We start from the raw sequence: 15,943 nt of genomic DNA, 5'->3' as shown, positions 1-15,943 counted from the left end.
GTTAAAAAAAAGGAGCAGTGGTTTTGCAAACTTTGCTGATAATATGATTGTATTTGTAAACAGCAATTAGTTAAGGCGCAAAACAATGTATTAGTTTAGATTTTAGTGTAAATGGTTACTCTATTTGTGCCTTAATAAACGTGGACAGATCAATGAAGAAGATTTTTCATGGCTTGTCGGACCTTAGACGTGCTGACCGGAAACCCAGTGTCAATCCTGCATCTCAGCTGTCATTTTCCTGCAGGGGAAAAAAAATTGCCACTGTTTGTTTTTAGTTATTACAAACAGTAAGTAACTAAGGGGGGCGGGTTCTTTGCAAAGTGTAAATATGCTTTTTTCTTTGGCAGTGAATTAGGGAGACATCCTTTGGGCATTGAAAATTTCTAGACCAAAAGAGTTTGTTATAATATACCACTAATATTGATGTGTGTGTGGCATTTTTTTTTTATTTAAATGCCAACAGATTTGCAATTAGCAAATTACACCAATTTCTAAATAATACAGTGAATTGATCTTAAAACTCGGGGCACTCCCGATGTATGACCCCCCCGTGTCAAATCACCACTCCCACTTGACCCACCCGACCGCAACCAGCGTGTCACGCGACCGCTACTGCAGAAATCATCAAGAAAACCTAACCTATCCGGATCTAATCAACAAACCCTACTTTATTTGGTGATCCGCGCCCATGGTTGTTGCTGTAGTTCTTTATAGCCCAGAAACTCTACTTTATTTGCACTTAGTTTCGTATAACCTTTAACACAGATGACCTATTGGAAGAATAAAAACCACTCCCAACAAAAACGAACACCGACCTAACCAAAGACGAAACACCGCTCGCACCATGGACGAAGGGAATAAGATCCAGTTCCCGTCCCTGCCCGCTTCCAAAGAAGAGCAGCTGGTATGTTCTGAACATATTAGCGCAGTGCTAACAACAGTCACTCTTTAATCGGTCTGTTTCAAAGCAGTACATGTTTGACTAATGTGTGTAAATGCATGAATCAATACAGCGGTTTGTGCTGATATATTCAATATATAATAAAGCTCTTAACTAACTCGTTGCTATGAGCAGTTAGCATGTGCATCCAGTGGCTATGTACTAGAATAACAACAATTCAGAAGTCAAAGTCATGCATTTCTCATTACAGACGACAACATTCACAGTCAGGAAAAGTAGTATGGGTAGTATTTATTATGATAGTGGGAATAATATGTGAGATTTTAGACATATTAGCAAACAAATTCATGCCTAACCCTTCTTTACGATACTAAAATTGAATATAGTCAACCAAAAATAAACATTTTAATCCGTTTAATTGATAATATACCTTTACTCCAAAGACGTTTCACTTAAAGGAATAGTTCACCCAAAAATGAAATCATCTAGGATGAGTTTCTTTCTTAATCAGAACTGATTTGGAGAAGTTTAGCATCACATCACTTGCTCACCAATGAATCCACTGCAGTGAATGGGTGCCGTCAGAATGAGTGTCCAAACAGCTGATAAAAACATCACAAAAATCCACAAGTAATCACTTGACTCCAGTCCATCAAGTCCATTACTTTCATGCTTTGTTTAGGTCTAACTTGAACACTAATATTACAGAACTGATTAAGTAAAAAAATATATAAATGTTCATCAAACGGATTATTGGTCTGGATCGTATGTAGCGAGATGCTGATAACAAGGAGTATTATTCCTGTGTTGGCTGCAGTTTATGATTATAGTGGTGAGGTAATATTACTGTAAAAATTAGTGCAAAAACAAACTGATAATCAGATTTTGTAATCTCTATTTATGCAGGATTGGGCATATCCAATGAGAAGAGAGATGCAGGTGAGTGATAATGAACAAACTTTGCACATGATGTGGTTATGGCTATTGTACAGATATAGCACTTGGGGTACAGTAACTTTTTGTACATTTTTGTGTTAGTACATACTTTCAGAAGATTGTTTTTCAATGGTGATAATTTTTTTTCCACCACCTTCAATAGGAATTTTTTGTAAACTTTATATTTGTTGTCAAAATCTTACGTTATTAGGCACATTTCATACCTCATTGTCATCAAACGATCACTTTTATTAAAATTGTCTGATGTCCTGATTTAGGAAATCCTCCCAGGCTTGTTTCTTGGCCCCTATTCAGCTGCTATGAAGAGTAAGGTACTGTAGAGATAAACTGTTCACGTGTGTCATGATGCAAATGATCTGTGCCTTGGGTTTCCTGTATTAATTCATCCTCTCTTTCAGCTCTCAATGCTGGAGAAGCAGGGGATAACTCACATCGTGTGTGTCAGACAAGACATTGAGGCCAACTTTATAAAGCCAAACTTTCCCCATAAATTTAGGTATTTAGATTTCTGGTTATCCTTTCTTCTGCGTGGGACTTAAGTATAAAGCTCCGCTATTTCTAACAGCTAATAAACATTTTTTCTTTGTTTATAGGTACCTTGTTTTAGATATAGCAGATAACCCTGTGGAAAATATTATTAGGTATTTCCCAATGGTAAGCTGACCTTTCTTTTATGAATTCATATTATTAATACATTTTTATTTGGTGTGTGATTCTTTTGTCTAATTATGATAATCTATTTTTCTCTTTATAGACTAAAGAATTTATTGATGGATGTTTAGAGACAGGGGGTAATGAAAGTTTCTCCTTATTGGTCTCTACTTTTAATATTAAATTTAGTTTTTTTTTTTCTTGTGTTAATCCTGGGTTCAGTTTCTTGTAAAGAAAATAGGTTTTCAGTGTTGACAACATTTTCTTTATTATAATGTCAATGTCCTGCACATTTTTGTGTTGCAGGAAAGGTGCTTGTTCATGGAAATGCAGGGATTTCAAGAAGGTATACCAAAACAAAAATCCATAATCATGGTCATAAAAAGATTGTCTTTTAATTGTCTCTCTCTTTTTTTTTTTATTTTTTTTTTATTTTTTTAATCATTTGTAAAATAATCTCAAATCTCTTGATTTGATTTGATTTTAATAAAATCTCATATCTTTTACCAGCGCTGCCTTAGTTATTGCCTACCTTATGGAGACATTTGGTGTGAAATACAGGTAATATTATTAGCGGAGAAACCATTCATGCATGTCCAAAAATATTAATACAGAATAATATGGTTTGTCTTGAAGTTTGCAGATCCTGTCGTTTTGTTTCTTTACAGGGATGCCTTTAGTCATGTACAAGAGAGACGGTTTTGCATTAATCCCAATGTAGGCTTTGTTCATCAGCTACAGGTATGATTTTAAAGAAATCTCAGCATTAATAATTCACTCAGCATTAAGTGCTATACCTGTTTTATATACATGTATACATAATAAATGAATGTTCTCTCTGTTTTCATGAAGGAATATGAAGCAATATATCTTGCAAAGCTTACCATCAAGATGATGTCACCCATTCAGTTGGGCAGGTCTTTCTCCATCCAAGCTGGGATGCCAGGTAAGAGAACATCCTTTTATGGCCAAACGGTTGATTTTGTAAATAGTTTAATCATTTCTAATAGTGACGCATAATTTATTGGTACTATATTAGTTATCATATATATATATATATATATATATATATATATATATATATATATATATATAGTATATAGATATATATATGTTTTGTTTACATAATATATGTATGTGTACAGGGTATATTTATTATGTATATATAAATACACACACATAAATTATATAGAAAATATTTACATATACATTTATATATTTATATTCTTATATTTTATATTATATATAAATATATTTAATATATAAACATAACATATTCTTCTTAAATATATACATTATCCTTACAAATGTTAATATATACATAATAAATATACACAGTATACACACATATATTATGTAAACAAAACTTTTATTTTGGATGTGATTAATCGTGATTAATCATTTGACAGCCCTACTTAAAATATTTAGCAATTTTCAATTATTCATACTGCAAGTTATAGTGTTGTGATGCCTGAATTCACTTGTAGCATTTACAACAACTGTTTTAGTGGTTTCTTTTGTTTATTTATCTTGATCTCTCTTCTAGCTTGTGCCCTTTAATGTTTGCGTTGTGAATCTGCTTTTGTTCTTGGCTCCATTTGATTAATGGTTATGTTAGGAACTCATGTTTTAGTCCCTTTGGATAAAAGCATCTGCTAAATGAATAAATGTAAATTTAAATCTATAATGATAAATTACTGGGTTAATTGTACTATAGAAATGAGCTCGGTAATTTGTACATTAGTAATGTATGAAACTAGGGTCATTATACATACTATGGCCATTCTTAATATCATCTTTCTTTCTCTACAGGAAGTCTAAAGCGAACACTAGAAGAGGATGAAGATTTCGGGAGTATGCAAGTTACAGCAGCACAAAATGGATAGGCTTTACTAAAAAAAAAGAAAAAAAAGTGCTTAACCACAGTGGACTTTTCTTTTTACATTTTTATTGGGATTAAAAATGTAAATATTTGTACAGGGGTTGGGAGGGAGACTGCTCCTCATGACCCTGGGGAAGCTGGGGAAGCTTTTTTTTTCCTTTTTGAGCTGTATGCACTGAAATGTTTTGCAGTTTTATAGTATTTAAAGCATTTTGCATTTGCAGCGGGACAGTATTGCAATAATGCACTTTTGATACTTGAATTACTGTTATTTTGTTGGACTGATTTGGGTTGGGAGGGGAGGGGATCAAAGAATGGGACTGTTACTGCCATAGAAATGAAATGGTAGGATGAAAATCAGTCTTTATGTGGGGAATGAATTCAGACTGAGATAAGGAAAGATGTGTTTGCCATAGAATTAACATCCCACTGCTCAATAAAAGATGGCTACTTACATCTTGTGTTTTCAATGTTATCAATCCCTGGTGCAGAGATATGACTGTCTATGATAAGATTGTTGGGTGTGGATAGATTCAGAATTATAATTCCATTTCATTGAAATTCACTATAAACTTGATTTATCATTGATTTTTAATTAAACATTTTTAATCCATTCACCCACTTGTCATTCAGTGGCGTTACATCAATTTTTAAATATAACAGATATAAAAGCATAACATCACTGCCACACGTTTGGCTGTTGACTGAGAATGCCCCTTATTTGCTGGCTATCAGTAAAAGTACAAAAATAAAGGCATTTAACATACAAAGATATGCTTTCATTGCATCATTTATTATTCAAAATAATTTATTTTCCTTCATCTAGGTTTTACACATGACTAATGATTATCACCAGTGGCTAAGACTACAGCCAAAATTGAGAAAATACATGAGCAAGATAAATAAATGTAAACCTTTTTTCTATTACTGATTTCTATGTTGAAAACGAGTACTTGCGAGAGAAATTGAAATGAGTTAAAACCGTTTCAATACGGCTTTCATAGTACTCACTTGTAGAATGAAGAATGTGATTTGAGTTTTGGTATTTTAAAGAGAGTAAAGCACAAAACAAAAAACAAAAACATTAAAAAAAAAAGGAAAAAAATCCTCAAAAAACTTTTTAAAAAATAGTATATTTGGAAACAAAATGGGTTTGAAACGGTTTGTTTTCCCTCTTCAAAAAAAATAAAAATAAACTTGGATATAAATCTTTACATTAGAAAACGTTCAAGTATGTAAGCCCTTCTATAAAGCAAAATGTTTCGTCTTTTCTCGTAGACAGGCCACAGTGTTACTTTTTGTGGCTGGCAATGTAAACCACACATTCTATATGTGATCAGACATGATTTCTGTTTCTATAGCAAGTTATCTGAAGTGAAAACACATTTTAAACAGAAAACTGAATAACTTTCAAAGCAAGTGCTTGATGTTGGCTGCGTACATTAAGAAACGTTCTTGAATATGCACATTGTTCTGTGTTGTAGTGAATTCAAAATGCATATTTCAGAATATCTTGATATTGTGACAATCCTTGTCACCAAATTATCAAGTTTTTCTTTTTTTTGCTGGCTAAAAAATGTGCAAGTTCGAGGTAGTCCAATCTCAGAAAATAGAACAGATTAAGAGTTCTAAAGCAAGCATTCTGTGATGTTCAACATTCTTTTGGATTCAGTCCAAGAACCGGCACTGCATGTAAGTCTCATCTGAAGCGGAGTAGCCAAACTTCTTATAAAACTCCACATTTTTCGGCGCACACTCCAGCGTTACTTTGTAGCACTGCAGTTTTCTGCTGAGGAGAGTCAATGTTGATACCAACCTAAAAACAAAAGCAAAAGTATTATGTTCAAAGTACTTTGTTTTGATACAGATATGTTGAAAGAAAATACAACATTTGTGAATATATACTATTTGAAACGTGATTAAAACTAATGTAAAGGTGTCTCAAAAAGCAAACTCACAGTTTTCCCAGCTGTTTTCCTCTGCATACATCACTCACAACCACTTCTTCCACACGCCCCCTCTTCCGAAACACACACACACACAAATATATATATATATATATAGCACCATGAAAATACAAAATACAAATAAATAAGCTCAACTGCAAAATACATAAAGTTATAATTAAATATTATGTCAAATACATTAAAATGTTAAGTACCTTTGCACAAGCATGGATAAATTTGTGCTCTATGATGAGTGTTGCTGTGGCAACAATTTGTCCAAGATTTGTGTCTTCAACCACTATGACATAATAGTCTCCAGATTTCTTCATATGTTCAAAATTTGCTAAATAAAAAAAAAAAAGAAAAAGAAAAAGTTTTTACTTTTTTTAATATATGAAGAAATGTGAGATTTTGCATTAGGAACATGCAGTACCTTTGAACTGTTCTTCTGTGACATCCCCAGCCACTGTGAGCTGTGATAAGACCTTATAAAAGCCTAAAAAATCCATAAAGACAAACATGTTTACTCTGGTTATTTTTAGTACTGAACATGAGTGGGCAGATTGTTGAACGGTAACCAGTACCTCTGTCTAGGTCAGCAGTACAGAGAGGACGGAGGACCAGACCTTCTCCAGGCTGAGAGGGAGAAATAGCAGGTGAGAAGGAGACAGTGTTGTTGCTCCAGTCCAGCTCTTGAAGCAGAGAAGGATCAAACAGGGGAGTCTCGTCGAGCAACATTCCAGAGGCCCTATAATCAAAGAACATTTTACATGAATTTATCATGGATCAGGAATTCCCGGCAATAAATGTGTACTGGCAACAATTTATTTGGACTTTGATCATTTAAACACAAATCAAAGTCAAACCTCTGCTATTATCGTTAAGTAAAACTCAAACCATACTGTACAAAAACTTTTTTGTAACTTGAAATAAACCTTGACTATAATAAAATAAATATAAAAATATAATTTTAATTCAGTAAGTTGCTAAGTAATCATTTCCATTTAGTTTAACTTTATTAAAATAATAAAGTTCAATTAAAAATTTTTACATTAAAATAACACTGAAATAAAAATTAATTAAACTATATAAACATAAAACTGACAACTAAAAAACAAAAAATATATAGTTTTTAAATAAAAACTATAATAGTATCTCAATGATACTAAAATAACACTAGACACACCTTATAAAGATCTTTCTTTTCGAGGTGTGTTATTATTACAAACCAAAACTCCAAAGTATGACATAGTATAACATTCAGTTAGTCTACCCAGGTTCTGTATTTTCAAGAAAAGATCATATTTCAAGTAATGATCATAAAATAATCTCAAATCAGATTATGGCAACCCCAACAAATGAAGGCAAAGGTCACAAATCAGTGTAGAAAGTATACAATATTACGACCCGATGTTGATCAGATTCATTTCCATATTTTGGCTTTCAATCTGCTGTACCCTGGGCACAAAATCAACCTATAATCTCAATCTGTAATCCCCCCCAAAAACATCCGTATGTTCAATCAAATGTCAACAGAGCTCGCCATCAAACTGTTGTAGATTCATGTACCCTATCTAAGATCGATTTGTCATTTACTTACGGAGACATATGGATATTGACTGCTTTGCTTTTATAAAATGTTTGAATGAATCCAGTAACTCGAATCCAGTTACAGAAATCTTCAGTGTTCCAGCATGACAAACACACTTCCTGCTGCGTTATTATTTTTTTCCCCCAGCGCGTTACGTCCTGCCCTCCACCCAATCACTGTTTGCTGTGGTTCGTACTGTTAATGAATGACTTCTCAATTGTCCAATCAGAGACTGGTTTGAAGTGCCTCTGACCAATCGTCACAAATACTGATCAGATAAAGGGCGGGGCTTGTCAGAATACGGGTATAGCTCCCGCCTCCTCTCTGTCTGCGTGCGTGGAATATGACGTGGCGCGGAGTTTAACGAGGGCGTGGGCGATTGTATCCGTCCAGGAAAAGCTCTTTAATAGAATAAATATAAAGTTTACAAACTGGTTCTGTGATGTTAGTAGTGTTGCATATGAAAACCTGACACCGTCTGGTTCGACAGGATTGTCAAGATTGAACTGAAAAGGTGTCTGCCACTATACTACCTGTTCAAACCACTGATCTATATATATATTTACAGTTACTGTTACTAGTTACTATCTAGTAGTTTTATATGACTGCCTCCTAGTAACCTGTCAGTGCAGGGTTAACTAAACCACTCCAAACAACAGGGTGTGCAAAATGCATGCTCGGGATTATCAAAAAAACGATAACGTAAACAAAATGGGAATGTGTGTTTGAACAAAACTAAATGAAATAAAATCAAATTATAGATTAAAGTCCTTAGTGGTCTTGACTTCTTCTAAGGGGCGAGGGTGTGCAAAAAATCACACATTAAAAATGCATGCTCAGACATACTCAGCAGCAGTTACAGGAATTCATCTCTCTCTTCTTTCTTGTATTGATTTTCTCAAGTGTCTAAACAAAAACTTAATCATCTTTTCAAATGTTTTTATGTAACTTTCAGTAGATATCTGCTGGATGTGAATGTACAGAAAAAGGACTAACAAGAAATTTGAGAAAGAAACACTTTCCATTGATCCCAAGTGTCATCGATGTACAGTACCTGTACTGTAAGCATTCTAATATCAAATATTGTAATATCAAAACAGACCACAGCAAAAAAAGAGAGAGAAATTAAGCTTAAAATCCAATTTAAGATTTGAATTGAGTGTTTTTTTTATAGTTAATTTCTCTATTTTAAGAATGCCCTCCCCAACATTTAACATTTTTATTCAAATAAGGCTTGATGGTGTGGCTTGTCAATATGGTGCACACATTTAATGAAATAATCATGGTATGGACAAAGCTCTTGTGACAACAGTAATTCCATAATGCATCTCCTATTACTGCTTAAAAATGCTACTGGCATCCTTAATAAGCTCAATAACTTGCATGAAAAGGGAAGCAGAGAGACAGCAGGTATTGAATGAAGCTTGCGGGAAATAGTGAGGCCGAGAGCACAATAAATGCCTGCAGAAAGCTGATATACTAGTTCACATGACTAAACCATGGATCATTACATTGAGTGGAAGATCCAAATCATGGAAATACAGTCCGTTTGTCTTTAGTGACTGTACATGGACAGAAAATGAGACAGCAAATATTGGCCTTATCATATATATATATATATATATATATATATATATATAAATGGACAGAAAATGAGATCTATATATATATATATATATATATATATATATAAAAAATTTCAATATATAAGATCAGGTTTGTTAAAACAGACCAATATAGGATTCTTGGCCAGTTCAATGTGTGTACATAAAATAATTAATATGATGCTATATTTGTAATTTCATTAGTCATTATGAGAATTTTCTGTTGAGTAAAGTGAAATGTTTAAGGACAAACTGCTTGTGAAACTAGAAGCAATTCATCAAAGAAACAAAAATATTCATAATATACAATGTGTTTATGGGAAACTCAACTGGGAGGCAAGCTAGAGAGGGAATAACACTGTATATTTTAAATTAATTAAAATTAAAACTAATTAAGTACCTCAAACTGATTCGGTAATTAAAATACCTATGCAAGTTATTTCATACATTTACAATACAAAATTGCAAATAAGTAAATAAATACATAAAAATAACCTAGCTTTGTTTTGACTGGGTATTTTTAATGTGTTGCGGTGTTCAAGGTGACTGCATACAGACTAAAGTCAAAAGGGCAAAATCTCTGTGATATTCAAGTACCAACATTGTTTGACTTCAAGCAGGTTTCCAGAACACTTCCCCATCCGCCATTGGTCAGCCTCCAAACTCACGCCATTGGTTGAGCCAGTGTCACTACTGTATGTTGGGCTGAGCTGCTTAAACAAATAGAGTGATGTATAGTGCCATACTGTAGAGACAAATCAGTCTGCAAATGCCTTACTCACTTGACTGCATATTAAAAAGTATTTTAACATTGAAAACTGACACACTTTGACTTTAAAATATCTTAATGCAAACCAAGGCACTTTGATTTCACTCAAAGTACCATAACACAGACTAACACAACCCAGAGCACCTCAGCTGCAACAGCTGTTACAGAAGCTGTCCAGATACTGACACAGATCAATGGAGAGAACATGAACACAAGAGCCATGGAGCCAGAGACTTCCCGCTGATTTAATTACAGACTTTCCATCACTCAAAGAGCCACCGTTCTCAAGCAACATCAGTGCATCTACACTTGAATGATGGTCATGTGATATTATCAGCCAGACACGCTGCAAACCGGTGCAGACAATGCAATCATTATGGCTGCAGGAGTCTTTTACCGAGAGCCTTAAACTTCTGTATTACCATAAACAAGTCTTTAGGGAGGTGTTGAGAATGTACACTGAAAAAAAAGTGCTCATAAAAAGAGGGTGAGGCTTGTATGGTCTTAGTCTTGCAGTTTGACAACACAATCAAATGAAAAATTCATGATGTCCATGGTTGCTCTGCTGTGCATCAGATCGATAGCACAGTAATAGCTGGCATATCTGAGACTTGCTTGGCAAGGTTCCCTCTTTTTGATAAACTGTGCCATGTTAATGGGCATACTGAGTTACTGTCCTCTTTCTGCTTGAAGATGATTTCTCTCTAGCATACAGATATACAGTAGCCTGCAGATTTGTGCACATATCACGTATGTGATACAGGAGATTCTTCTCCCAGTTGTCTGATCCTGTTACTTCTTCCAGCTAAACATGCTTCGCTTCTGCTCTGTGTGGTCTGGTGGGACTCCAGATTTAGTCCAAGTATTTGATAGAAGCAGAAAATTCTGGGTAATTCATGGGGCGGGAATGTTATAAATGATGCTATCTGCCAAGAGATAAAATTCCTCGTAAGAATACATTTTGAAATAACTAAATAATGCTGAAAAATGTCAGATATTTATGCATCTTTTTTTTACTTTTTTTTTTAAAGGTAAAACAAACAATGACAGATAAGCTGGTAAGCAAGTCATTTAAATTTTTTGTTGTTTTGTAGTCCTGTTTTCCTCTTCCCAACATGGACTGGAGCATGAATAATTATGATTGTACTGTTTGACAGTTTGGCAGTTAATTTACATTGTTGTCACTGGTAATTTACTATTTTGTAGTCAGGTTTTGTAACTTATAATATTGTAATGTTGGGATATGTTTGTTCCTTTACTTAAAACGATAAGTTTGTCTGTGGAAATGAAGATGGAAATTCTTACAGGTTTGGAGTGAGTAAATTATGACAATTTTTTTTTCTTTTTTTTTTTTTTTTTTTGTTGAACTATCCCTTTAAGGTCTGTTAAGCATATTATAAGAGAAAGGACTGAATACATCACAGTTCTTCATTGTTCTTACATCTGTAAGACATGAGAGGGGGTTGAGTGGAACAACTGAATCATTTGTGCCTCTACACATTGATCCGATCAACCACTTTTAACAGATCGCAAGAGAATTCATCACTCAGTTTCTTGGATGCCATCCTGCTGGCCTCACACACATAAGAGAGAGAGACTGATTACAATGAAAATGTAAAAAAACATGATGCACAGTGTTCTGCTGAATAATTCATAGCTATAAAGTAGTGTGCCTGTGATATTAAATAAATGAGAGTAAAATATTTTATAATTTCAGAATGACATCACCTAATGACTTCACAGCCATAAAGAGATATTGAATTTATTTTGTAATCCATTTAGCAGGCCGGAACTGCATCCCTATAATATTACTCTTGATATTTGATACTAGGAGTGGACCCTTGACCACCGTCTGAAATGGGTGTCAAAAATTGCCTTTGTGCTGGCAAATGTTTGCCGGATGTTCCCAGATTAAGCAGGGCACATATCAATCAATAAATCAATGAAGTAGAGCTCTCAGTGTCTGTTCGGAGATTTCCCATTTCCTTCCTAACAAGGTTGTCCTTGTAAATAGATGTTCGTTATTATTGACTAATTACATTTAGCTCATTGATTCATTGATGGTCAGTCAAAGTTCACGGTAAGAGCTAATACATTTGAAAAGATTTTAATGTTGTGGGCTTGTGGCTTATTTAAGAGATGGACACATTTTTGCACTTATTTATTTATTTATTTATTTATTTATTTATTTATTTATCATTGTTTTTTTGCAAGTATAACAGCCTCTAATAATATAACAGGTATAATAGATACGATAGCCTAATACTGATATAGATTATACATCCTATGCGCATTTAAAATTCTCAATGTCATTTCTTCAGGACAGCGTATTCATCGTTGGATATGATTGTTAACTGTCCATTGACAAAAGTACCCCTTCCGTCCAGTGAAGGGCAAGTTTTCCTCTGAGGAATTGATACTTGAGAGGTTTTAAATAGGAGGGATGCGCTTCCTCCCTTCAGTTCATGCCGAGCTCTCACTGCACGAACTTCAGGCATGGAAAAATTCATTACTCCTCCGTGAGGACATCAGATTTTCCTGCAGCATTTCATCCTGAAGGTAGGATACATTTGGATTTCTTTCATATAAAAGATCCTTAAAAGGTTAAAGTTTTTTGTCTGTTAATTGTATATAGTTGTTATATGCATACTTATATGCAAAGTATAAAAATATATCCTTAGTACAGATTGTGTGTATATAATGTATAACGTTTAATAAATGTTTTCAAAATTTACATATTTATTTTAATTATTAAATGTAAAATAATCTTTAATTAAATTTAATTATTTATTTTAATTTATTTATTTAAAAAGTATAAATTGCATATACATATATGCTGCACACACACATACACACACAATATACATTATACAGATAGAAGTCATTTTATAATGTATATCATGTTTTGTTAATTAATGTATAAATGGAAAAATTCAAGTTGCTGAATACATTGTATAGTCTATATTGTAACTAGTTATATTTATTTTAATTATCATATAAAATAATGTGTTCCTTTCAAATAAAAAAATGAATCCTCTTTATTTCCTGAAAAAAAAAATTATTTGGTACTGTAGTCAGTTATGAATAGTCTGTGCATAAATATATGCTGCATTCATTAATTTTGTAATATTGTTTGCCTTGTACTAGTAGCATTAATACTATTAGTATTCTTCATATTTTTCTTTGCCGATCTTAATTTATTTTTAAATTCTGTGCAGCACTTTTCCAAAAAGGGCCTGCAGCAATGTCAGAGAGGAAGCCCAAAAACTCAGACACACGTCCCAAGAATCTGCGGAGCTGGAGTGCTGATAGTTACATCCGCAGTATTAAAAAACGCTCCCATGGGTCACGCCATGAGACAGCGCCCAGAGGGGAAGAGGGGGAAGGAACAGACGACCAGACCGTACGCTCTGCTTCTTGTCCCCGGAGACGACGAGAGCGAAAGTGCAGCTGCACAATCCCTGGAGAACCGGATTTGGACTCTCCTTGCAGGAAAGCCCTGTCCCGCCGGTCTCTGAGGCAGAAGTTTCAGGACGCCGTCGGCCAGTGTCTCCCTCTCCGCAATCACCACCACCATCACCACCAGTCCGGTTCTTCACGTCCATTCTCCGTCCTTCTTTGGTCCAAACGGAAGATTCATGTGTCTGAGCTCATGGAGGACAAGTGTCCGTTCTCTCCGAAATCCGAACTGGCTCAGTGTTGGCATCTGATCAAGAAACATGGCACTCATACCAAACCTTCTATAAGCATCGAAACCGAACCCAAATGTCCCTTGTTATCCTCCTCTCCTCCAACGCTCATTTCATGGGAGGAGATCAGCTCTACTGGGGCTTCTAGTCTGGATGACTGGGATCCGTCTTTTGCACATGGAGATGCCCAGTGCTGCGCCCACACTGACTACATCCTGGTTCCTGATCTGCTTCAAATCAACAACAGCCCTTGTTACTGGGGTGTCTTGGATCGTTTCGAAGCTGAGCAACTATTGGAAGGGCAACCAGAGGGGACCTTTCTGCTCCGAGACTCTGCCCAGGACGAATACCTCTTCTCGGTTAGCTTCAGACGCTATAGCCGCTCCCTCCATGCTCGAATAGAGCAAAACGGGAAGCGCTTTAGCTTTGATGGCCGTGACCCTTGTATGTACAGAGATTCCAGTGTCACGGGCCTGTTGAGACACTACAGCGACCCGGCCACATGCCTATTTTTTGAGCCTCTTCTCTCTCGCCCACTACCTAGGAACTTTCCTTTCTCTCTGCAGCACATGTGCAGAGCGGTCATCTGTAGCTGTACAACATATCAGGGCATTGACACCTTGCCTTTACCCTACAGTTTGAGACACTTCCTTAGGCAATACCACTATAGGTGCAATGGAGCTTGTGCTGTTTGAAAACAGAAATCAGACAAAACTACATGTTGCTTGATTTGACAGATTGAAAGGCACAACAAATGTATTCCACACAATATGGTGGACGTAGTTATCATACAGCACAAAAACAGTTTATGTTTCTAACATAATCTTGTGACAACCAAAGATATGCAGGACATCGGTTCACATTTCTATACTATTAAGTGTTCTTTTACAAGTTCTCTACTACATGAATTTGATTGGTCTTTTTCTTGTTTTGTATTTCTCATCTGTTAATATACTTTATTTACGTCTGTATGCAATATAAAGTTCTGTGCCCTAGATAGTCATGATGAAACTGGAAATTAATGGACACTTTTCACATTTCCAGTGTTCTCAGAAGCGGAAGTCATCATAATTGGTTAAACTTAAGAAACGGCTAGAGACACAAGATCGTTTAAGCATGAATATTGAGAAATGCATTCAGAAGTGAGAATGATGTCAAATTTGCCTCCAGCCCCTCTGCCATTGTATTTGAACATCCTCACAGCAGTCTTTGTTTTTTTTGTAATTTACTGCCAAGTGAATAGGCTATAACACAACGCATAGCATTATAAATGTGACTTTTTTTAAATGAAAATATGAAAAACTACTACTAGATTTGCGATGTTAATACCTGTGAGATCGCATCAGTCTATAAAAAAGGGGCCACAGGGGGTTGTTTCTTCTAGTTTTTCCTATTGTAGTACTTACCAGATTCCACTAGATGGCAGACTTGTAAAATTGACTTGACACTTTCTAACTACTAGATGATCTGTCTGACTTGTATTTTAGAGCTAAATACAGTGCCTAAACCATTTCTGTTTGAGTTGCCAAACCTTTGTCAGTATATTATTATTTGATAGATCTGTCCAGTATTGAAGCAATTCAACCACATATTGTAGCTACACATTTTCAATAAAAACAAGCAATAGAATCAACAAGTAAATTGAGGCTGATTTGTTCCACTGCGCTATGGTTTATACCAAAGATTATATTTTATAGCAAGCTTCTACTGGGTGACAATATGTGCTGCTATTTACAGATCTTTTGAATTTTTATGTTCTACATGATTTAAAGGCAATCTGGGTGCATTGGTATAAAAGGAGAAAACAATAAATCGAATGCCATATATTGAAAAGATTAATTTTTCTAATTTTTAACAAAATGTGGAATGATTCTTTCTTACAACTTTGGTTTAGTTAAAGATGTTATTATGATTTAGCTAAAGGTCTTTGACTTTAGTACATTATATGTTCAC

The 15,943-nt window shown here is 34.8% G+C and overlaps 3 protein-coding genes across 3 annotated transcripts; 2 read left to right on the top strand and 1 right to left on the bottom strand.

Moving 5' to 3' along the window:
• The first annotated feature begins 828 nt into the window (after nt 1-828).
• On the top strand, nt 829-4,847 carry LOC109107479 (serine/threonine/tyrosine-interacting protein A-like). Its single transcript, XM_042773718.1, has 11 exons — nt 829-904; nt 1,808-1,840; nt 2,116-2,169; nt 2,257-2,354; nt 2,452-2,512; nt 2,613-2,649; nt 2,816-2,855; nt 3,020-3,070; nt 3,178-3,250; nt 3,362-3,455; nt 4,322-4,847. The coding sequence occupies exons 1-11, from the start codon at nt 845-847 to the stop codon at nt 4,393-4,395; spliced, it is 675 nt and encodes a 224-aa protein (XP_042629652.1). The 5' UTR covers nt 829-844; the 3' UTR covers nt 4,396-4,847.
• Nucleotides 4,848-5,516: 669 nt separating this feature from the next.
• Nucleotides 5,517-8,067, bottom strand: LOC109107478 (glucosamine 6-phosphate N-acetyltransferase-like). Its single transcript, XM_042773717.1, has 6 exons — nt 7,938-8,067; nt 6,922-7,085; nt 6,771-6,833; nt 6,553-6,680; nt 6,350-6,411; nt 5,517-6,207 (listed from the first exon to the last, which is right to left on the bottom strand). Exons 1-6 carry the CDS (start codon nt 7,943-7,945, stop codon nt 6,060-6,062), a joined length of 573 nt encoding a protein of 190 aa, XP_042629651.1. The 5' UTR covers nt 7,946-8,067; the 3' UTR covers nt 5,517-6,059.
• A 4,696-nt stretch (nt 8,068-12,763) lies between these two features.
• On the top strand, nt 12,764-15,232 carry LOC109106893 (suppressor of cytokine signaling 4-like). The gene is made up of 2 exons (XM_019120160.2): nt 12,764-12,860; nt 13,520-15,232. Exons 1-2 carry the CDS (start codon nt 12,767-12,769, stop codon nt 14,683-14,685), a joined length of 1,260 nt encoding a protein of 419 aa, XP_018975705.2. The 5' UTR covers nt 12,764-12,766; the 3' UTR covers nt 14,686-15,232.
• The last annotated feature ends 711 nt before the right edge of the window (nt 15,233-15,943 follow it).

This window comes from Cyprinus carpio, chromosome A17 (assembly GCF_018340385.1).
Source record: "Cyprinus carpio isolate SPL01 chromosome A17, ASM1834038v1, whole genome shotgun sequence".
In the NCBI taxonomy this organism is placed as follows: Eukaryota; Metazoa; Chordata; class Actinopteri; order Cypriniformes; family Cyprinidae; genus Cyprinus; species Cyprinus carpio.
The sequence above is the reverse complement of the archived record's forward strand: the minus strand, read 5'-3'. Positions and strand labels throughout refer to the sequence as shown.